The 23405-nt window shown below is 37.8% G+C and overlaps 2 protein-coding genes across 3 annotated transcripts in view; one reads left to right on the top strand and one right to left on the bottom strand.

Annotated features, from left to right (window-relative positions):
- The window catches only part of LOC114146816 (semaphorin-6B-like), a 39774-nt gene extending 37162 nt beyond the window's left edge, over window positions 1-2612 (bottom strand). The window contains exon 1 of the mRNA XM_028021210.1: window positions 1991-2612. The gene's annotated coding sequence lies outside the window, so the exon portion shown is untranslated. The remainder of the gene's footprint in view (window positions 1-1990) is intronic.
- Window positions 2613-4309: 1697 nt separating this feature from the next.
- Window positions 4310-23389, top strand: abhd17aa (abhydrolase domain containing 17A, depalmitoylase a). Of its 2 annotated transcripts, none has more exons than XM_028020587.1 (6): window positions 4310-4344; window positions 8996-9082; window positions 15285-15783; window positions 15955-16149; window positions 18001-18180; window positions 19408-23389. In XM_028020587.1, exons 3-6 carry the CDS (start codon window positions 15299-15301, stop codon window positions 19631-19633), a joined length of 1086 nt encoding a protein of 361 aa, XP_027876388.1. In that variant the 5' UTR covers window positions 4310-4344; window positions 8996-9082; window positions 15285-15298; the 3' UTR covers window positions 19634-23389. The 2 variants fall into 2 exon arrangements, with proteins under 2 accessions (XP_027876388.1, XP_027876387.1); XM_028020586.1 differs by lacking the exon at window positions 4310-4344 and adding an exon at window positions 8250-8437.
- The last annotated feature ends 16 nt before the right edge of the window (window positions 23390-23405 follow it).

Below are 23405 nucleotides of genomic sequence, written 5' to 3'. Positions count from 1 at the left end.
CAAATTACTCTCGACTGCAGAGGCAGCTCTTATATGAAAGGGGACCTAGGCAAGACACCCCACAGCACCCAAATGTAACCAAGTGAAAACACATTTCTTCCTGAAACAAAGGTTATTCTGCGAAAAAAGAAAACCATTTATGAACAGAATGACATGTGAAATGAGTCTCATTCTAACATGTGCTGAAACCCACTCAAAGAGAAAGATGTCATTACTGAAAATGCAGCATAGAAGCCCAGCTCACAGTTTGTAAATGCATTCAGGGGCAAAAACCCTGAGAAACATCTCCTGTGGTGTGTAGAAACTAAAATTCAAGTGTTTGCCCACAATGGCCGCTGGTGAACTTGGAGAACAAGAGAAGCTTGAAAACCTCATGTCTACTGTGAAGTACAGTGGTGGTACCATGATGTTATGTTGCTTTTTTAAAAATGTTTTCTCAAACAATGTCTCAAAGAATCTCAGGTCACACTGAAACAGTCCGGTTCAGGTTTGACCAGTCTCGATTAGATGATCAGCAGCAGTCCAGAGAATCAGATACCACCTTCAGCCAAGCCGGCTTCCGCGTGCACGACACTAAATCCCCATCGACTGTACATGCAAATACAGAACGGAAAACTCGTTAAGAGGTCCAAATAACAGATTAAGGGAGGAACAGCGTACAGCTTTTACCTCCCGTGAATGCTACAGCCTCAGAGCTTTTCTGTTTAGCTGTGTTTCTCTCACAGAAGAACAAACTAGGACAACTTCTTCTGTTAACTTCTAGTAAATGTAGAAGGTATTCCTAGACCAAAGCTGCTGCATGTCTTCTTTGTCCCGTCAAAAATCCCAGTTGGTGGTGGCAGATGGCCCCTAGCACTGAGCCAGGTTCTGCTGGGGGCTTCTTCCAGTTACAAGAGAGTCAGTCCTTTGAGATGTCACCGTGTGATTGCTGAGTATGACTGATTACTGCAAAGCCAGTAGCATAAAGGACTTGATGCATTTAAATGGGCTTCTTTTATGAAGGCAATATATTAGCAACTGGCAGTATGAATCTGTTTCCGCAGCATAGTATTATAGTTTGTAATTTGAATACATGCAGTTGTTTTGATTATTTATTTCCACATAGAGATTGGATGTGTTTGTCATGTAAAGTGCCTTGAGATTACATTTGCTGTGAGTTGGTGCTAAATAAATTCATATAAACTCATGGCGCCCCTGAGACCCTGGTTCCCTGGGTGGTGAGCCACATCGACTCTAGCTTAAAAACAACCACTCCTCTCCCAATTTCTCTGAATATGTAGGTGTAGACCTTAGGGGGGCCGTTTTTCAATAACTTAAAATGTATCTTGACTCATTTATTCAAATTTATTTTCACTATGATTTATCCCGTGGATTTCTGCTGCCTGCCCTACCCCTCTGCTGTGCTGTGTGTGACTAATGACATAATCAATTGCCTTTATGGCTTCCAAATCATCACATCTGACCTTTTCTGTTGTTAACATAAAACCTTGACCATGCACTTTATAAGACGTCATCAATTTACCCAGGACAATACCCGGGACAATAAAACATAACACATGAAGGTGACGAGGCTCATTTAGATCAAGACACATGATCCAAAGGGGAATTATGATCCAAATAGGATTTGTGATCAGGCTCGGTGCTCATCTCTATAATCCTATTTTGCATGACAAAAATATTACAAAAGCCCACAGTTACAGTCAGTGTGCAACACGTGAAAGAGCCAACGACGTGCAACAAAGGCGTGCACAAAATATGTTAATATCACAGCAAACTTGCAGCAGACACAAAGACCAACTCGAACCCATCAGGGTCCAGACGGTGCCGGAGACGGACCTATTTGTTTACTTGGAGATTATTAAAATGCACCATCGCTTTGGCACTAATAAAAACTGCGCACTTACACCTGATCACCCCCCGCCCCCTGCCCACCTACCACCCCGTCCTCCTCGTCTAAGCGTCTCTCAATCCCACCATTTGGCACACTCACCGCACCAGATGGCCAGGTATGGGGAGGCTGGAGCAGGTGCCAACCCGCCCTCTCTGTCGTTCTTGTTTCCCTCAGTGGAGAAAAGGGTGACGGCTGCAGCAGCTCTCCTGGTATCCAAGGCTCTCTGGAATAACGCTCCTCAGCCGCACCTCACCTGCCTCTTCCCTCTACGACTCCGGCGCGTCGCCGAGGCATCACCGTTCATACGGAGCGCGTTCAAAACGCCCAGGCAACTACAAATCGTTTTGTTTGTCTTTTCTCCCCGCACTCTCTCTCTAGAGAGTAAGAGTCTTTTTTTTCTTCTTTCTTCAATGCGTAAACAGCGACTTACTGACTGTGTCTGTAGTCCAGATCCGTTTTCTTTCCCGGCAGCCTTGTTCCAGACCCTTATATATATATATATAAAATAAAACCACCAAACCCCGCAATGAAGTCCTCTGTCATGCAGGGAGGGACCAGCGCCGGGTACGGCTTTGAAATCACTGGTCAGCAGAATGTAATCCCCTTTGTAAATTTACAGTGGCGAGGTGAAATGTCCAGCGCAGAGCAGGCACGGTGACAACAGGGGCCCATAATTCACACCCCCTGAAACAGAGTCCTGCAGTGGATCAATGATGAATGGAGGAGCACCCTCTCTCTCTCTCTCTCTCTCTTCCTCTCTCGCTCCTCATCTCTCGCTCTCTAACACACATTTCGTGGTAAGCTGTTATTGAGTTTGATAATATTAACAAAAGTGAGGTAAAGGGCTAAAATAAAAGCTTCAAGGGGAAAATCAATAATGCATTTATTAACAGGAAACATTTTTGGAAAGCCAATTTACAGCCCTATAAATAATCCGCATCTTGTCAAAAGCGTAATAAACGTGACAGATTAGGTTTATTGTCTTGAACGACAGAACACAGATGGACGCTGTTTAAACCAGGGCTTAAACAAACAAATGCATGTCGAAATAAAGGCACCCCGGATCTGGATCGCTACGATAATGAGCCGTAGGTTTTAGTTACTGATAAATTTGCATGCATGAATGTTAACAGCCCCTCTGATTGCCCCCACCCACCACTCACAGCAGCAAACAACATTAAATGTTCCACATAAATCTCAACTTGAACAAAGCTGGGAAATTCAAGTCTTATTAATGAACAATTAAAAAAAATATACATTTTTATTTTTTGTAAATTGTAACAAAGAAGTACAATTTCCTTTTATTCCCATTCAAATGAGCTAAAATGACACAAAAACTCCTCAAACACCTCATGGCTAAAATTGGGGAAAGAAACAAACTTTCATCAAATGTTCCTGTTTTAGCTTAGAATAATGCAGCTCAGATTTGATGTGTCTAAATTTTCAAGATTATAAACAAAAGTTATTGATATGCCCTCAAGTTATCTTATCTGCAGTTGGAAAGCTTAAACTTTGATGTGAACTTTGCAGCCCTGCTAGCTGGAAATTACGAATTTTTTTCTTAAAATATGGGAGCGGGCAAATAAAGTTTCTTTACGGCATGTCAAAAATATTAATTTTCAATATACAGCTAAAAGCTTAACCGAAAAGCAAATAACTATGGTCTCTGTTAACAGAGGAGGCATATTTATCTCATTTAATTGTATTTTGCTGTTATATTTTCCAAAAATCTTTCTTATTCCTCAAGACAACATTGGGAGACTTGTTATGAACACAGTCATATGATTGCTCTTAGGTACAAAGGAAAAGAATACACAGTGCCCTCAGATTAGGGAACTTTAACAATATTTCTGCAATAGTACCATATTCTCTCGCTAAAAAATGACGCGTTGCATTTCCCTGAACTTTAAAGTTTATTCAAATCTCCTTCCTTATCTTCCTCACTGTGGATTGGGGCAACACATATTTAGGATTGGAGCACTTGATTAATTGTTCTGGCTCCATAAATGGGCATGGTTAGAGCTTTTTAGAAGTGGCTGCAAAAAAAAAAAAAAAAAAAAAGGAATGTTACAGGAAGTCAAACAATTAAACAAGACTAAAAATATATTAAATAAGCCCAAATAAAACAGCATGTGCCCCACAATGATACAGCAGAGAGTGCAACGGCAAGACATAAGCGACACTGCATTAAAAAAACCCCTCAACCAACTGCATGAACTTTGACTTGCTTAAAGAAGTGGATGCACTCAGACAGACATGTTAGGATCAATGCAAACAGAGTCAATAAAAGACAGAAGGGACAAAACTATTGCACTTCCCACTTTTGAAGTCCTACATTTACCAGATGACAGTGCAGAGGAGTGGCTGATGATCATGAGCACAAAGCACACAATGGTTCTTTATGTGATAGTCTGAGAACTTTGGGAAAAGAGGCACACATGATGTTGGAAGTGGTAAGAAAAAATAAGATTCATTTTTAAACTATTATCAGTTTCTTAAATGCAATCAACGTATAGCAGATTGTCCTTAGAGAAAGTAGTAATCTGCGAAAGTAGGCAGATGATTAGTGTAATTCCTAATTAGTACTGATTAAAGATATGGTGATTCTTCTTGTGTAATAATATTTCACCTTAAATTAAATATTCACTCTATTATTTTAGTGTCCTAAATCTGTGTTGCAGTGCTATCAATATTGGATCATTTTTATTTGGACCATTTTACAGAAACACATTACTTTCTCTTTTTTGCATGGTTTTGAACTTTGCCATTCCTTTCACAGTAGTTTCTCATGTCTGAATGTGCAGTTTTAATATATGATTCAGCTCCATTTCCATGCTGTACATGGAAAGCCTCAGAAGTAGAAGTTATCCTGAGATTCATGAGAAATTTCATAAATTTTTGAATATGGTGTAATTGGTAGAATCGTCTTTTAAATTGAATAATTGGGCCAAAATGGTTCAAGTATCCTGACAGAAGTTAGTGTGATTCAATACAAAAATACTTCCTGAAGTTAAATGCTGCTGTAATTTAAACTGTCCAGAAGGATATTCTGTTGCAATCTGTGTTACAGAGGTTGGGAAGAAGCTGTATAAATACACTCTTGACTTTTTAAGATTTTATTAACATTTTTTTTTGTCAATAACTTAATTTCCCTCAGCCATTTTTTTGTGTGTGTTCCCATTTTGGGGTCTGAAACTCAGGGTCTGGCGATCGGATGTCTTGCCCATGTCAACAACAGAGTGTACAATGAAATGAAAAACAGAATGTTTTACTCCCTAAAGACAACTTGTATTGTAAATGTATAATGGTTAAGCTCTAGAACTGAATAAAAATCATTTCTGAATAGAGAAAGTTTGTAATAAACTGGACATCTGTAATAACACAAGATTGTAAGAGCTTGTGTGAAAACAAACAGGAGGTGCTGCAGTTGAAGCATCTTTGCTTCATTCAAACTTTAAGTTGTCAAATGATCAACAGTTCTGGTCAGTCGCAATCACTTCAATATGAACCTGGACAGCGTAAAATATTCTTGATTTTACTGGAACTTTGTCCCATTCATATTGATAGAACTGATGTAAAGGAATCAGGTTTTTAAGCCTGTCTTGCTTGCAAACACCTCTGCAGCTTTGCTCAAAACTTTTCCATGTAACTGACATTCGTGATCCAGTGTAACTCTTTCCGTTAAAAGGAAATTCTCCTTTCCACTGTTGCCACATGAATGCCCAGCTTCACCGATAGCTGTAAAGGTAATAATGCCACCTTACTAGATTCATGCAATCAGCAATCTCTTTATGAAAAAGAGAATCTTTTAACAACTATAATAATATACTTTATTTGTACAAACTGATTTTGTTCTAAAGTGCCTTCAGATAACATTTGTTGTGAAATGCCATCATATAAATAAACTGAATTGGATTAATTGCCACTCCCAAATATCGACTTTGTTGTTCTTAACACACTTGTCTGCCAAACATGGCGGTCTTTGTCTCGATGTGTATTTGCAAACTGTAATTAGGCTTTTTTTTTATGTTCCTTTGGTGTAATGGATTGGACAGTGACAATCTACTGAAAGCTTCAGCCGACATCTTCACAAGGTCTTTTTTGTTTTGTTTGTTCAGGGGTTGACATGTACTTGACACACTAAAACAGGCTCATGAGATAGTCAAAAACAAGGGTGTAACTTTGTGTTGCAAGTTGGTGGGGATGAGGAGTGCACCCAGCTACTGGAAGACCTTTTCTTTTTTTAGTGCTAAGAATAATGCCAAAACTTACATGTGAATGCCTTACAATCTTATTCAATAAAATAGGATATATGTCCTGATCAGGCTTGTCAGATTAATATTACCTTTCAAAAATAACTTTTTAGCAGGTATTAAACATACTACGGAATCTGAATATGTTAAAATGGACGTAATCTAATTAATCTATATAATGTCTTTCACATGGTGATGGAATTACTAACAAAGAAACTTTTCAGTCATATTCAAATTTATGGAATAAGTCTGTATTTGCTGAATCTATTTGCTTTAATACAGCAAATAATAAAGAGCCCAAAAAATGATTTGGGTTTGGTTGGGGCAGTTGGTAGAGTGACCATCAATGTCACTGGATTCTATAAAATGTGGCTTAAAGCTGATGTTTGGATATGTAAAAGTATATATTCTCTCTGCATATAAATCTATAAATAGTTTGGTTTCTGTCAGTTCTGTAAAGATACAAGAGAGAACAAAGCGAATTTCTCTTTTTGTATTGACCAATAATTTAATTTAATTTAATTGTGGCTGTAGAAGCCATGGTTTAAAATTTAACAAACTTTGGCTCCTGTGCTTTATGAAATATTTCATCCTATTTGATGACTGCTCTGAATATCGCCACGTTCTACGAACAAATGATGCAATGATGTTCTGGGACAATGTAGAGAAACGGGTGGCTGTATTATTTTTCTGTCTCAGTGGGTGAGCTTCACGTTAGTCACAGTGCGTGACTCGTTGCCAGGGCAACCAATAAACAACCCAAGGAGCACAGAGCAAAGATTACGTTCAAGTGCATCAGGAATCAAAACTAAAAAAAAAAAAAAACATTTCCAACACAAAAAAAGTAAAAACACCAAACAGAACATTCTGTCCGTTGCAGATTTATGTTTTTGAATTTTCATTTTGGGATCAATAGGAAGGAACACTCACGGTGGTTGATTAGCTAACTTAAACACCTGGTCTCCTGATTATCTGTCAGAAAATGTAGGTCGCCTTATTTTTGTGTTAATTGAACCGAAATACTCCCAACTGGCAGCAATAGCACATGTTAAGGTGATAAACGTTAAGCTAGCATAGCTAACCTACTCCTCACTTTCTTTATATATATATTTTTTTTTAATCAAACCTTTTTACTGACCTGTGAAATGTGATCCCTTTGGACCTTGTTATCTTGCTGTCGTAGACTTGACAATTAATATCAAAACTTTGCGTCCCCTTTTCAGATTCTTTGCTTGATTGTGTCATTTTCCCACCACTGATATTCCTGACTGAATGTAAAACAATAGCGCATGTAAAGCAGTCACATGATGTCCAATCTACTAATGAGCGGACTTGCCATTTTACGTTTTACAAAGCGTTAACTGGCTGTTAATGGGTTGAATACAAACGTGCAGCTGCTGCCGAGTTACTGTCCGCACATAGATACAGGCACATATAGAAAAAAAAGAAGGAAATATTGGTGGGGACTGTCCCAGTCAGGCCAAAGTTGGCCAGTTACGCCTATAGGCTTCCAGTCCTTCGGGAAGTTACGCCTATGGTCAAATAGGTTGTAGATTAATTCAAAAACAGCAACATACCTCTTTTATCTAGCAACAAGCTAAACGTTTTAAGTCATATATCATTAACCAGTTATAATATCTTCATGTACATGTTTTTTTTTTTTTTTTTACAAAACATACGCTTTGCATACACAAAACTTACATTTTGCACACAATATCAACCCCACTTAAGTGCTGTACTACCTCAAAAAGATGCCTGGAGTGGCGAGTCACATTGCCCATTCCCCATTACTCATGCAATCTGGGAAGCGTCTATTCCCGTGTACATCTTTTAGTACATAATGAAAGTCACAGAGCCCGGTTTGTATTGCTTTGGAATGATATTTGTCCATAAAGGGTAAACAGCGCTAAACTGCATCAGAGAAAAAAAAAAAAAAAAAAAAAGAGGACATTTGATGTTTCTTCTTCTTCTCTGTAAACAATATATATGAAAAATATTTACAATATATTCCTATTTAGTTTAGTTAAGTTTTAATATGTAGCTTTGTTGCCTGGTTGAATGAGGATTTGACGCTCGTACGTCACTTCCGGATGAAGTCGGGCAGTAGTAAAAAAAAAAAAAAAAAAAAAAAATCTGGTAGCCATGAATTTCAGCTAGCTTGCCACCGACAACTGGTTGGTACACTTGAGTAAGTCCATCCATGTCAAGACACAAGAAGGATTTTCGTAGTCCTACGCTGCTTCTGAGTACATATAGGGCCTCTCCATCCCGCCTATCGTCCTGCTGTGAATCGGTAAGTAGGTCGCTTTCAGACGGCCAACCTAACGAGCTAGCAGCAGCAGCCGCAGCCGCAGCCGCCGCTAGCTGGACAACCTGCTAGCGGTAGTGATGGATGGATTTGGCTGCTAAACACAGAGGTTCTGGTGATCACTTTGACTTCTATCGGGTTGGATTTCTCCTCGCCTGTATGTCCTAATATTACGGACTAAATTTAACGCTTTATATCATGTTTAAAGCAGGTTTCATTAGCATGCCAGTGAGTGTGTTTTTGCTGAGATAGTGCTGTGAGTATTATCCCTGTTTACCCTTGTCAAAAGCATCCGATGTCATGCAATTTATTGCCTATTGTTCTTAGTGACCAACAATTTGCTTTCATCGGAGTATTCTTAGAAGTAATCCTTGTTATATCGAGTACTTTAAAATAAATTCACCTGTTTGGTCTGTGATTTTAAGGGTTTTTAAGCATATAGATTACTATAAAATTAGACTGGAATACAAGAAGGTGAAGGTTGTCTGATTGTTTGTATGTAGTACACTGTTCAATTTCAACTAATCATTTTACTTTCACTAGGATCTGGCTGGCTCACCGAAGAGACTGTAAGACGTTGGTGCAGAGCTTTTCCAGTTAACTTCAACAAAAAAGGATTTCTAAATACAGGTATGTGTGCCATTTATCAAAGTAGGTATGTTGGTAACCTTTTCAAAAAAATAGTAAGGCAAAACAAGTCATTTAATCTGGACAAATATTTTTAAAACATTTATTTTATTAATAATATGATCGTTTGTGTAGGTTGAAAGGTTAAGGTTGTTTTAAAAGTTAAAATTCTTGAGTAATTTATGTCTCCCTGAGGACACTGAAATATGTAAAACGTTCAGACTTATTATTAAAAACAGCAACAGAAAATATTTTTCTCAACATAAAATGCATCCTGCTTTTATGTTTTTTTAAAATAATCTAAACATTATAAATAAATGCTCAAAATGAAGATGGACCTTGGACTTTGAAAATTGGACCTTGCACAGGCCACTATAGCATATGCTTGAGTGGTGGACTGGTTTATTTAGGAAATGTTGACTCTTAGAGCAGATGAATCTCTGCCTGAAATCCCTGACCAGGATTCATTTAGATCTGCAGAGATCTGTTAACCAGCAGTTAATTTGATTCAGGTGTGCTGGAGAAGGGATGCATCTAAAAGTTGCTGGATTGGTACTGGACTTTGTTACCTCTGCTTTAAAGACTATTGGGTTTGTTTAAAAAAAAAAAAAAAATATCCACCCTTTTTCAGAAAAATATAGCATGAGATTTTCAGACCAAAATTTCAACAACAAACCCCTTGCTATATTAATAACTGTGATGACAAAATTGATTGCAAATGATATATAAGGATTCTTAAAAGTACAAAAACCATATAAGTGAATATGGTTGCATATCTGAGCAAAAGGAGCAAACACAAATAATTTTTTGGTTTGGACATTTTATTTATCTTAGTGTACTAATTTCTTGGCAGGCAACATGTGCCTCTTAAATCACTGCCGCCTACATTCTGGTGTTGGATCAATTCCTCCCTAACTTATTTTTCTTTAGTTCTTTTTTGTGTAATCTTATAGTTTAGAACACTTTTTTTTTTCTCAATTTACAACACTGGAACATAGATGTCAGTTATATTTTTGTTGCTGCTCTATATTGAGAATGATAATGTGGCGTTTCTAAATTGTATTACATTTGCAGGATGGGAACTTAGTAAAAAATGGCATTCTAACATTTTAACAATGCTTACTTGTTTCGTTTCAAAACAAATAATGTCACCCAATACTATGTGATTTAGGTGTTACCTTTGTAAAACGTTAAAGACAATGCCCTGTTCTAATGCATTGCAACTTCTAAAAATCTAATTACTTTTGTGAGATTAAACTTCAGACTCTTCTCCAGCCTAACCTTTAATATTTAGATTAAAATATCAAAATCGGGTGATTGTTTTCTTCTGAGAAACTTTTGACGCCCTCTTTTCTTATACTGGTGAAAGGAGTAATGTTTAAAAGAAAAAAAACATCTTTGCCTTTATTAAAGTTGACATAATCTAAAGCAAAGCATTAAGGAGTAAAACAGCTTTGAAATGCTAAATATAAATATGCTACACGCTGATCTACCTACAGGTGTATCAAAACAGACGGTAAGTAAGGTAGCATTAACACTAAAACAAACTGCTTTGCATAAAGAAACTTTTAGCGGCAGCACATTGGAAGTCCATTGAAGACTGCAGCTTTGCGTTAAGGCAGTTATATCTTTACAAACAAAAGGCTGTCCTGTAGAAACTTGTGATAGTTGACAATATTTGATCCTAACAAAATACGTCAACTCCATTGAAAGACACACACCAATGATGAGTGAATTAAGGAGGGCACTATTACAATAATAACATAAGGCATGTAATCCAAAATGTTTTCATTAAACTGTACGGCTCAAGTATACACATGGCTTTTATTTTATTAAAGTACCAGACAGAGACTTTGCGTTGGCAAATTCCTTCACTAAAAGGCCCAGCATGGTTGGGCCAACGTGTCAGAATCAGCCTTCATTGTTGCAGCTTCTTGATGAAAATCTCATAATTTTGTTCTCAGCCTTGTGTCGTCCACCCCTTCTTGTCACAACTCTCCTGACGAATGTATCGCCGCCCTCTGCAGGTGAAATTATTGTGTGATTGGTCAGAATTTTGTGTGCATGTTTGTTTATTCGGAAAAGCGCTTGGTCAGCATTGGTGGATCTCTCTATCCATCTGTCACTCCTATTGGACCAAAAATATTGAAATCCCCTCTGCTCTGTTCTGGTCCGATGCAGTGGGTAAATGCTGGCCATTTAAATAACTTGGATCCGTACCTTGGAACGTCATTAGTTTGGCCACAGACATTGACAAGGAGTTTTGGTCCACTCTGATGCGTTTCAGGCCATTGTCCTGCTGCAAACCCCAGTTGTGTTTGAGCTGAGTGTCATTAATTATGGCCTGACCGTCAAATAATAAAGACAACTGTTGTTTTCTGGAGAGAAGAATTCATGGCTGTAATTAAGGTCAACCGTCCGGTCCCGAAGCAGCAAAGCAGTCCAGACCACCTCACCACCACCACTATGTTTAGCCCCCTTCTTCATGTCAGGTCTTACTGTAGCTAGTTGATGTCTAATTTGATTCTGACCAGGTCATGAGTAAATATGGGCAGGAATGTGGGTGAAACGTGAGCGCGCAGGAGCTGTGGTCGACACTCCGATTCCATTTGCTGTGACATTCATCAACGGAGAACCTCGAGGTTGTGATTTTGTTGAACTCAAATAAATCCAGATATTTTATTTTGTCTTTAAGACAAATATGCAAAAGAGCCAAGTAGTTAAGATTGACGTCTAAAATGATGCTACATCTCATCCTCCTCTTGGGTTTTTTAATGGCTGACTCAAATGAACCCAAATAGTTAATTTTGTTTTATAGAAATTCATTACTTGTGTGGCTTTGTAGCCTCCACAGGACGGTCACTAATCAGGAAAACAGAACAAATAATTAAGACAACTGTTATTTAAAAAATGTAATTTCATTCACAAATATTTGCATCTAGAATTTATTTTATGCTCATTAAACTAAATTTAGTTCATTTGTCTTTTTCCCCATTTGCAGTGATTAATGTGTTATAGTCTGTAATTCATTAAGTATTGCTAAGCAAACATTAGATAATGAGCATAATAAAACAGTTCTGTGTCACTAAATGGGAAAAGTGTGAGACTGAGAAGGTGTGAGAAAAGCATTTTGACTTCTAAATGTTGTCAGGGATCATGTGTTAAATCAATAAAGTCTAATAAAAAGCCTTTCTCCATCTCCCTCTCTCCTCGCTATTGTCCAATATCTTGTGACATCACGTGTCAACGTGGTTATTACTAATATTTCATACTCGGTAATAAATGTGCCATTGAGGTAGGCTGCTTTTCTGGTGGGTCAGATGACAACATGCCAAATTTCTCTACAGATGTGTTATTGGAAGCACCAGTGTATCTGTACACACTGGTGTGCATATTTGACAGAGCTATAAAGAATCAGATCAGTGAAAATAATTATCGTGAGATATTGCCTTTTATCAAATCCTGTGTTTTGTCGATCATGTGCAAACAAACATAAATTCAATTTATTTGGAATAACGAGAGTTTTGTGCTGTTGCAAAAAACTATTCATTTTAGATTTAAAGTTTTTCCATAAGGGGTTATGGTAAAGTTTAGTAAAGTAAAGTTTATTTACTTTATTATTTATCAGAAAATGTGGAATAATGATGATTCTGAACACTTACTTCCAGCCAGAGTTTGGATTTTTATAATTGAAGTTCCCTCCTTTACCCTAGGTTAATACAGGTTATATGAAAATCACAGGATTCCTACAAATCTTTATAACCCAACATTATTGTGGCAGGAAGCATTCGTTCCCCGCTTTGTTGCAAAACCCCATCCGATTGGTAAATTGATGCTAGAGCTTCTCTTTGACAACATGGTGAATACATTTTGCATTTGAACCTGAACAGCTCACAACCTCTTGCCGTGTTAAAGCAACCTGATAATTGGTGCAATTTGGAGGTGTGTTTACTTATTTCTCCTTGGAGCTATGCATTATATGGCTTTTTGTATGTTTTAGTATTGATGCTTTGTTGCCATTGGTTGGTTAGATGATCCTGGCTAGTAGCCCTTGCCTTAGCACAAGGCTGCTTCATATTTTGATTACTAATCGATGTACTTACCAATGTCTCATGGTACGCTGCTACTACCAGTCACCATGGAGGAGTTGTGCATTTTTAATCCAGTTTAGGAACTCTTATGCTTCATCACACTTAACATGGATTATCGATTGGCGACATGGATTTGAAATCTTATCACCCAATTTTGTGGCATCTTTTTTTTAAATAACAAAAATACAATGTAGTATTTAGAACCTCTTTCTAGTTTATTTTTTTAGGCCACTGTGTAGCTGTAACTCCACGTTTCTGCACTCGGAGCCCCACAAACCCAAAAAATACTGGAATCCCATTTCAAAATGGCTTTCCAGGAGACCTGTTGCATGAAGAGAAGTGACTTTTATCACTACACTGCACACAATAATTGCATCAGTAATATTTTCACATTAATTGATACTCTCCTGTAGCCAACATTTTAAACAACCACCTATTTTGATAGCACTGTCAACTTTTGGGGTTTTCAGACTATTAATTGGAATTTACTGTTATCATGATAAACCCAAATATTTATTCCCGTAAGACATTTTTCATGTCAACAATACATTACATTTCTAATATCCTCAGGACCCTCCAGACCTGAATGGTTTATAATGTTGTGTACCACTAGTCTGAATGTGAACTGGGATTTTAGTAAGTCCTGTCTCCAAAGGTGTCAGCAGAGCCGGGCTTTAGACTTCAGAGCAAATCCAAAGTTGTCAATCGTTGTTGCAACATCTACAGTGATCAACATTAGTTTAGATTGCTCTTCTTTTGCTGTAGTCTCCCTTTTCTGCAGAGCAAACATTTGCAGAAGCTGTTAATCGTGTTAATGCATTTGTGAGAGTCCAAAATCCTATCAAGAATAATAGTGCTGCTCTTTTGTTTAACTTAGCTGACTGTATATCTTTATACGCCTCTATACCAGACTAAAAACATCTTGCTTTCTCAGATTAATACTTTGTTGGACTGAGATGATCAGATTATCCAGAATAATATTTGTTTGGGTACATATTTAAAAATTAATGTAAAGTCATTTGCTAAATTATTTTTTGTATTTTTAGGCTTGTCTTTTCCACCTTAAACATCAAAACTATGTTTACAATGTTGCTATTTTATGCTTCAGATATTTGTTACCCCATATTCTGAGTAACTGATATCTTGCTTCTGTGTTAAATTACTTCTTTCAAACAACATATTTTGTAAATGTGTCATTTTTTTTAAGCAAACAACTCTTTGCAACTTAATCGATTAGACTTATCAGCTTTTTGATTGCCAACAGGCACCGGCTTTTAAACAGTTGACTCATTGTTAGTCCTGGACTTGTGTCTAAAGGTGCAAATTAAACAAATTATTTACTTATAATTTGGTCATTTGTACGCTGGATTCTTGATCTGGAGAAGAAATAAGCTATAAAATTATTTCCATATTTTCTATCTCCGCACTCCTTCCCAGATACAGATATAGGCAGATGTTTTTACACGTCTGTCAAGTTAGAATTAATTGGCATTCAGTGGTGAGCTTTTGTTGCACTTTGAGTAAAGCGAGTAGCCATCTTTTTATTGTTGTCTTTTCTTGTGGCTTTTCCTGCTCTTTTCTCTTTTCAGTGCTCTAATCATCTGTTTTTCCTTCACTTATTCTAAATGAACTGATTCAGATTTGTTTTTATTGAATACAAATACATTGTTTTAAAGACTCAAAACAAAATATTTGAAAATATTTTGAAGCATTCTTTTTGAGTCATCCCACATCACTCAGTTGGACTCACAAATATTGAGCCAATCTTACAGACAAAATAGAACATGTTTGTAAAGGTAATGCTAAGTCCCAGTATTGCTCAGTGGAGTTCCTCTGGGGTCATTCCTTGGACCCATTTTATTTAAACTTCTCCATGTAAGGTCATTCACTGCATGCCCTGGAGTTGCATTCATTGCTATGCAAATGAAACTCAATTTTATGTGAATACTAAAGCAACTGCTTATTTAGCTTCTTATACAGACAATGGTAAATGTTATACAAGTGTCAAGAAGAAATTTTCAAATGTCAGTCAAAAAACGTGTGAACTAGTTTTAAATCATTTTGTTTTTCATATGTTTTAATATTTTTGCTAATTCGCTGTCTCTGCTCTTCAGATTTGTGCCAGAAGATGAACGGCCTGTCCATACGAGAGCTATGCTGCCTCTTTTGCTGCCCCCCCTGTCCCAGCCGCATTGCAGCCAAACTGGCGTTTCTCCCTCCAGAGCCCACTTATGCTTTGCTCCCCGACCCAGATCCTGGATCTGGAGCAACAACCGTGTCTGCCGCCAACTCTGGAGCTGCTCCCCCGTCACTCGGAGCGCCGGGACTGCGTTCGCGGCTGGGTAATGCCAGTGGATCAGACAGAGGAGGCGGTGGAGGAGGTGGCGGTGGTAGTGGAGGAGGAGGAGGAGGCGGCGGCGGCAGTAGTGGCGGTGCTGCCACCACCAGCAGCAGTATCAGTGGGCCCGAAGGCAGGTGGAAGTTGCACCTCACAGAAAGAGCCGAGTTCCAGTATTCACAGAGAGAACTGGATGTGACCGACGTGTTCCTGACCAGATCTAGCCGAGGGAATAGGGTTGGATGCATGTACATACGCTGTGCTCCCAATGCCAGGTGAGACATGAATCTCCACTGTGAGACTGACAATGCTCAGATTTACGCTTCATAAACTTGTTAGCAAGCCATCACCAAATTATACACCATTATACACCGAATTTCAGGTTTGAGTTTCCAGTCTTAGCATTTCACTTCCTTACATTCTTCTCTTCCCTGTCTGTCTCTCAGGTTCACAGTGTTGTTCTCACATGGCAACGCCGTAGACCTGGGTCAGATGAGCAGCTTCTACATTGGCTTAGGCACCCGCATCAACTGCAACATCTTCTCCTACGACTACTCAGGCTATGGTGTTAGTACCGGCAAGCCATCTGAGAAGAACCTTTACGCAGACATCGATGCTGCGTGGCACGCCCTGCGCTCTCGGTAAGGAGGCAAGATTTGTTTTAATTTAGCTGGTGGATAAAATTTTAACCCCTACTGGCTCTTTTTTATTTGATTTTATTTTTTTTTCCAACAGTGACTCACTGGTAACCAGTTACCAGTTGCAGTAACTCTTTATTATAAGATATTCATAGTTTTGTTGTACAATAGGAGTATAGTTTTGGCTATGTATAATTATGAGTAATTTCTTAAGACCCGAATAAAATTAGTAATTTAGATCCAATTAACTGTCAGTGCACCACACTATTATAGAGATATTAATAGCCAGAGTTCAGTATGTTATTGTTAGAAATACCTGCCTGATGAGGCTGTGATACTAAGCCCATCACTGCTGTTATTTGAACAGCAATAACTACATATATGTATGGAATAATAAATACACTTTCCCTTGTAAAGAAGTTATGAGAAAAAAAATTAAATTCTTATGTGAAATTTATTCACACAAGTTTCTGCCTTACAATCTCAATACGCTAGTACACAAGTACAACTACTAAAAAGTACAAATATAAAAAAAAACCAATAAAATGATGCAGTGATGTCACAGTTCAGTATGAATTGTGAATATTGAGTAACCACATTTATTTTGTGAGGTCTGTAGATAAAATATAAAAGCAAATAAATAAAGAATGAAAAATTGAGATAGGGTTAAGTTCACAGCTTATTCTATTTGTACTGGATTTTCCTAAATCCCATTTGGTGATACAAAAGGAACATCCGCTGAACTTTAAATTCCAGTTGACTCTATTCTGTGTCATATATTTTTGAAAAAGAAAAAAAAAATCAGTCAGAGTTGTTGGCAGTTCAGGCCTAAAAGAATTAGAAATCAATATTGGCTTGAAAAGCTCAATCTTTGCATTTCTAACTACTATATTAAACAAAAACGATATTATAAAGCACTTGGGACCTTATCCTAGTTTCAAAATTGAATATCCAAATGTATGACTCAACAAATATTTTTATTTTAGAAAAAATTTTGTAAATTTAACATGACATACAGCTTTAAAGGTCAAATTGGAAAGCATAATTAAGTGTAGTAGTAATTTTCCCTTTAAAATCTCAGTTCAAATCAAGACTTTAAAAGGTAATATCACAATTAACTGTTGGGAGGAATAGTTTGTTGCGTTTATCACTTGTGGCAATTTATTATGTGAATCACTTTAACACACTCATCACACACTGTGTTCAATCAATCAATCAAATTTTATTTGTATAGCACATTTCAGCAGCAAGGCATTTCAAAGTGCTTTACATCATTACAAACACAGAAACACAATGCAACATAGAATCAATAATCAAAACAAAGCATTAAGTCAAGTTCCGTCAATAAATTTGTAATTGATTACATTTCAAATACAATTCTAAACAAGTGGGTTTTTAGTTGAGATTTAAAAGAAGTCAGTGTTTCAGCTGTTTTACAGTTTTCTGGAAGTTTGTTCCAAATTTGTGATGCATAGATGCTGAAAGCTGCTTCTCCTTGTTTGGTTCTGGTTCTGGTTCTGGGGATGCAGAGCAGACCAGAACCAGAAGAGGTCTGGAAGGTTGATACAACAATAGCAGATCTTTAATGTATTGTGGTGCTAAGCCGTTCAGTGATTTGTAAACTAACAACAGTATTTTAAAGTCTATTCTTTGAGCTACAGGGAGCCAGTGTAGGGACTTTAAAACTGGTGTTATGTGCTCTATTGTTGTCTGTTGGTTGTAATATGACTTTAAATTGCAAAACTTGTTCATCCCTGGTACTTGGAAAAGTATTTGTTGACCACATTATTCAAAAAAAGTGTTGTTCGGGTCTTTTTTCTGTTTTGTTCTGTAATTTATTGGCTTGTTTTACAGGTATGGCATCAGCCCTGAAAATATCATCCTGTATGGACAGAGCATTGGCACAGTGCCCACAGTAGATTTAGCATCAAGGTTCGAGTGCGCTGCAGTGGTCCTTCATTCTCCTCTCACCTCTGGCATGAGGGTGGCCTTCCCTGACACAAAGAAAACTTACTGCTTTGATGCGTTCCCCAAGTAAGTTCCTCACCTCAGGCATAAATGTGAAATTTCCAAAGAAAGCAACTCATGAATAAAATTTCAAAAAGCAACAATAGCTAAAATCTATATCAAGTTGGGAAGATTCCTTTCAGGCTTAACGGCGTCTTTGGCGTCCTGTTGTCAAAGTAAACTAATTGCTCTAGTCCAGATAGAAACTGTTAAATTATTTTAAAAATCAGTTAAGATTTTTTTTTTTTGTCAAAAAAAAATCATTTTACATTTTTTAGTAGTGAAGCAAAAAGCATTTAAAGTACAGCATGCTCATAAGTAGAAGTGCACTAAGAATTACCAGAAATGATTAACAGCATTGACCAGTGAGTCAGAAAGTAAACAGAACTTTTTCTTTATGCTTATTGCTAGTAATGTTCTACTAACATCGACTCGTGTCGTACTGCTCAGTGAAAACGAGGCAGCAGACTGAAACAACACTCTTTGGTGTCGACGCTTTTACTGAAGGAGGAAAACTCAAAGTTAGCTATTTTTGATTTGTCGGATTGAAATCAACTTTCGGTTTATTCTTTTTTTTCCCCTTTCTTTCAAAAATATGACATAAAAACTAAAGGAAATGGTATGCTTTTTCATATTTTAGGAATTTAGTAATGACTTTTAATGAAACTATTGTGTTCTATCAGACTCAAAAAAGCTACACGTTTTTATTCTGTGCACGTCCTCTTTAAGAAAAACTGTTAAATGTATATTAATTTAAGCATGTGGTGAATGTTGTTAGAGATGATGTAACATCCTGGGACAAAAAAACCCTGCAACAAGGCTGGTATTGTTTGTTTTTAATTAAATGTAGAAGATAGATTGGTTTTACCCATTGGGGCTCCAAAACAGTCTTTTGGAAACAAGGTTGTATTTGAATAGATGTCTTTAGAAAATGAACGCTGACTGGATTTGTTTAATTATTTTTTCTTTACCTGTATTTTTACCCTTGCATATATTGCATGGGTAATATATGCAATTTCTTGATGCATATCAAGAACCATTTCTTGGTGATTTTTATACTCAAGTCTTTTTTTGACTGGAGAAGAATCCACAAAAATTCTTACAGACGTAATCCGATATACTCGAAATTACGAGTATATCGCATTACACATGTAATGCAAGACTCATTGTATGTGCAAAATTACCCTACTTGCATTAAAATGTGGCTGAAATGTGCATAGCACCTTAGAGCAGTAATGCATAAATCTCTTCCAGCATCGAGAAGGTTTCAAAGATCCCATCTCCAGTGCTCATCATTCACGGTACAGAAGACGAGGTGATCGACTTCTCCCATGGCCTCGCCCTGTTCGAGCGCTGTCCCAAGGCCGTCGAGCCCCTGTGGGTGGAGGGGGCCGGCCACAACGACATCGAGCTTTACAGTCAGTACTTGGAGAGGCTACGGCGTTTCATCAACCAGGACCTGGCTGCGCAGCACGCCTGAGAAACAAGCAGCCTCTACGTGTTTGTATCTATGACACTGTGTATGTGCGTGTGGAAGCATGTTTGCAATGAACGCGTGAATGATTTTGGTCACATCTGTGTGTCTTTAAAGCAGCACACCTACAGGTTCAACACAAACACGACCTACGTTGTGTTTCCTGTTTTTAAAGGTGACAAAAATTTTTTAAAACGTCATTAGCTTTATACATTTGTACAGTGTTGGTGAAACACTACAGAACAGACGAAGTCATTTCAGAGCTGCAGTGTCGTAGGACGACCTGGAATTGCAGCTTCAAAACACGTCGACTTAATTCGATTGATAAGTGAAAGATTTTTTGTCCACAAAGGCACACAGATGTAAGTCTGAAGTGGTGTTGGTGAGTATGGGGTGATTGTGTGTGTGTGTTCAAACTTCTCTGGATCTGTGTGCACACATTGGTATGCGTGACTGAATGTGTGTAGAAATGAAGGACATCCTGATGACTTGGAAACCTAGAGTAGTGGAAGGCTAATGAGGACATCAATATTGATGTTTCTTTTTGTTTCTTTTTTGTTTTTTAATCATGTAATTTGTGTATAATGAAGAATACCTCCACAGTTTGACTAGTTCTCTTTCCAGTGGACAAATACTGATCAAGCATGTACCCCTCCCCCCTCCATTACTTGTTTACCTTTTTAATGAACATTAATCTGACTGCCAGGGCATTCCCAAGTTTTTCTCCAGCTAACACTAACCTACTTAATGTGTGGTTTGGGGTGATCTGTCTCCAGTCCTCTTGTTGTAGCCTGAAATCTTTTCACAGCTTGCATGGCTGCAGAGTGTCTCATACTTTCCCTCATTATTAATTCTCAAAAGGCCAACTTCCATGTCTTTTCCAGTCCTAAACTTTCCACTAAGTAGCAGAAACAAGTTTCAGGGAATAAATTAGATTTCCCATTCAGAAAAAAAGAAAAAAAAAAATTGATTTCCTCGGTTTTTAAGTGCAAGTCTGCCCTGTCATTTAATCATGTAAACCCAGAGAGGGCGCGCCGAAAGATTTAAAGAGATGTTTGCAGACACTCCAGGAAGTGGCTGCTTCTGAACAAGAAGCGGTAAAGAACGTAGCACCTCATTAGACCTCAATGAGGTGACGCAGCAGAGTGGTTGCTGTGTTTAAAAGGTGATGGCAACTGAATTTATAATGATGTGTGAGTTATTTAATGTTCTTGTTTATTGGGTAGAATGGAACAAAATGCAACTTTGTCACTTTTTTTCTTTAAAAAAAAAAGAACTTGGGGAATAGATTTGCATTTATTTTGGATTTTCTTTAATCGACACAAACTTTAAATACATCCTTACTGATATTTGGATATATGTCTCATAGTAAGTCGAAGGCAAGCCACACAGGGTTTAGGAAACTTTAACATGTTTGTGACAGAATCCTGCCTGAATATCTAAACACAGATCCAGCTTTTAAAGATAGTCCAGTAGGTTTTCACTGAGACTTAGTTCCAACATATTCCAAAAGCTTGATGTTGGTCTGCTTTATCAACTTAAAAACCAGTTTCTATTTATATTTGGGATCATCGTTCCTGTTGAAAACCCAGTCATGTATCTGTTGGTTTGAGTTGAATAATTTGGAGGCAGTCCTTAATCTCTTTTTTTATTGTTCCTGTACTGCTGCCGACAGAATTGACCTCTCAGCATGATGCTGCCACCACCCTTTTTTGGTTAAATAGTTTTGTGTTTGAAAGCCTCACCAACATACTTGTATCTTCTCATTGTCTCCTCTGAGCATAAATCGTTTCTCCATAAAACCTTTGGTTTGACTTTGTGGCCAACTGCAGACTTCAGGTTTTGGAGCAGTTCTTTCTTGCTCTGCTGCCTCTCAGTCCTCCCTGATATTAAACTCGCTTCACTGGACATTGATACTGGTGTTTCAGCAGCTTCTACACCCCAGTGAATTTCCTTTCATCCACAGCTGACAGCTTGGAGCAGACAAACTAATTAAATTTGAAGTTTTGCAAATATTCAGTCAGAATATTTAGCCAGAACTTGCTAAGACATTTGTCCAAAGCATAAGGACATATTTGAGCAACTAATGTATTTTGTGATTTGAAAAAGTGAAGTTGTGTTGTATAATCTTTCCACCCTGGGAAAATGGTTCAGATTCAGAATTAAACGTCTAAAATAAATCAGAAAATCATGCATTGTAGTTGTCATGTAAACGCCTGTAAATGTTTTAATTTTTGGAGAGAGCCATTTTTTTCTTTATTTTCTTTGCTAAACTTTGCTGGAAACTGATCAGCTGCCTCTTGAGAGGGACGCCTGTGTCTTTGAGAATTGAAACAACATATTAAATGTTTTAGCCTTCAGTCAGAAGCGGGGCTAAAGTTGAGACCATTGGAGCTTGATGCTTTGATAAAAGTTGACTCCAACAGCTGCTGTCTGCTCCAACAAACCAACATGAATTGCATCCATTTTTATTCCGATGTCGTGCGTAACCTGAATTTTGCTGGTTAGCATTCATCCGTTTCTAGCTGCCGCTGCAGCACATTCGCTAGGCGAATTTTAGCTTTGATGTAATTTTTCCTGAGTTGTTTGTTTTTATAATCATACTTCATGATGTTGGGACTAATAATGTGATTCAGATCAGGTGCCAGAATGGAATATAGTTTCCTGTACCTTCCTGTTTGTGTTTCCATCTCTGGCCCTAAATGTACAGAAGCTCTTCTTGTGGCTGGCAGCACACCACAATGTCTGACACAAGCCATACTTGAGCCTCGTCACTGTTGGTGTGGTGCAGGTTCCACCACACGTACGCACACACCTTTGCACATCGACATGCATACACAAACACACACACTATATGTATTTACACATTTACATATATATATATATATATATATGATCTAGCATGAAAAAGCAGGTCTTAAGTTCAGCACTATTGTATAAAGCATCCAAAGTGTAACAAGGGTATAAAATGTACGTCCGTGTCTTTTCATTATCATTGACTGTGTTCTAAAGGAGAAAGCATCATGGATACATGTTTTCCTGGGTGAAGAAGTACTAACAGGTCCCGTGTGCAGACCTGCTGTAGTACAAGGTGTTTGCTGCACAGGAGATCCATCAATTTCAGTGATTGTGGCCGCATTGTATCAAAGGGAACATTTATTAACCGGCGCTGACCTGATTGCTCCATTTTGGGAGTGGAAGTGGGTCTCGGGAAGCAGCAGAAGACATTTTCTGAACCACCACTCACCTGTCTGCTCAAACAGGGATATTTCTCTTTTTTTCTTCTTCCGTTCTCATCCTGTGCTTTGCGTTTGTGATATTTGAATAATAGAAATCTGTTACATTCTCAAACTCAGACACTGAGTCATCAGAAGAATTCGAGAGCGAGTAAAAGAATCTCTCCCTCTCTCTCTGGAAGTAAAATTTGTCCTCAGTTTTCAACCGGGATGGGGAAACCAGGGAGACCTCACTGGTTTGGAGAATCTTGGTTGGAAACGTACCGTTTATTGATGCACCACTATGGTTGATATATTGTATCCTTTGGCCTTGAATGTTCATTGATTGGGGTGGGTGGGAGTGAGGGCGGGGGGATAAGCAGTTAAAACTGTATGCATGTCTGTTGTGTTTTGCAGAGCAAATGATGGGATGGAGCATAATCTTGTGTTGTCAATGTGAGGATAAAGGTGAATTCATGGCGTTGAAACATTAAAACTCCAAAAAAGAAAAAAAAAAGGACGTTTATCTGAATTTTTTTAATGCTGATACTAACTGATGTAAT

Source organism: Xiphophorus couchianus, chromosome 6 (genome assembly GCF_001444195.1).
Source record: "Xiphophorus couchianus chromosome 6, X_couchianus-1.0, whole genome shotgun sequence".
In the NCBI taxonomy this organism is placed as follows: Eukaryota; Metazoa; Chordata; class Actinopteri; order Cyprinodontiformes; family Poeciliidae; genus Xiphophorus; species Xiphophorus couchianus.
This window is presented reverse-complemented; position numbering and strand designations above follow the sequence as displayed.

What these genes read in the sequence shown, in the direction of transcription:
- abhd17aa (XM_028020587.1), top strand. Translation starts at nt 15,299, where the DNA reads ATGAACGGCCTGTCCATACGAGAGCTATGCTGCCTCTTTTGCTGCCCC. An exon ending in CGCTGTGCTCCCAATGCCAG is followed by an intron (nt 15,784 to 15,954) that starts GTGAGACATGAA and finishes TCTGTCTCTCAG; the next exon opens with GTTCACAGTGTTGTTCTCAC. An exon ending in TGGCACGCCCTGCGCTCTCG is followed by an intron (nt 16,150 to 18,000) that starts GTAAGGAGGCAA and finishes CTTGTTTTACAG; the next exon opens with GTATGGCATCAGCCCTGAAA.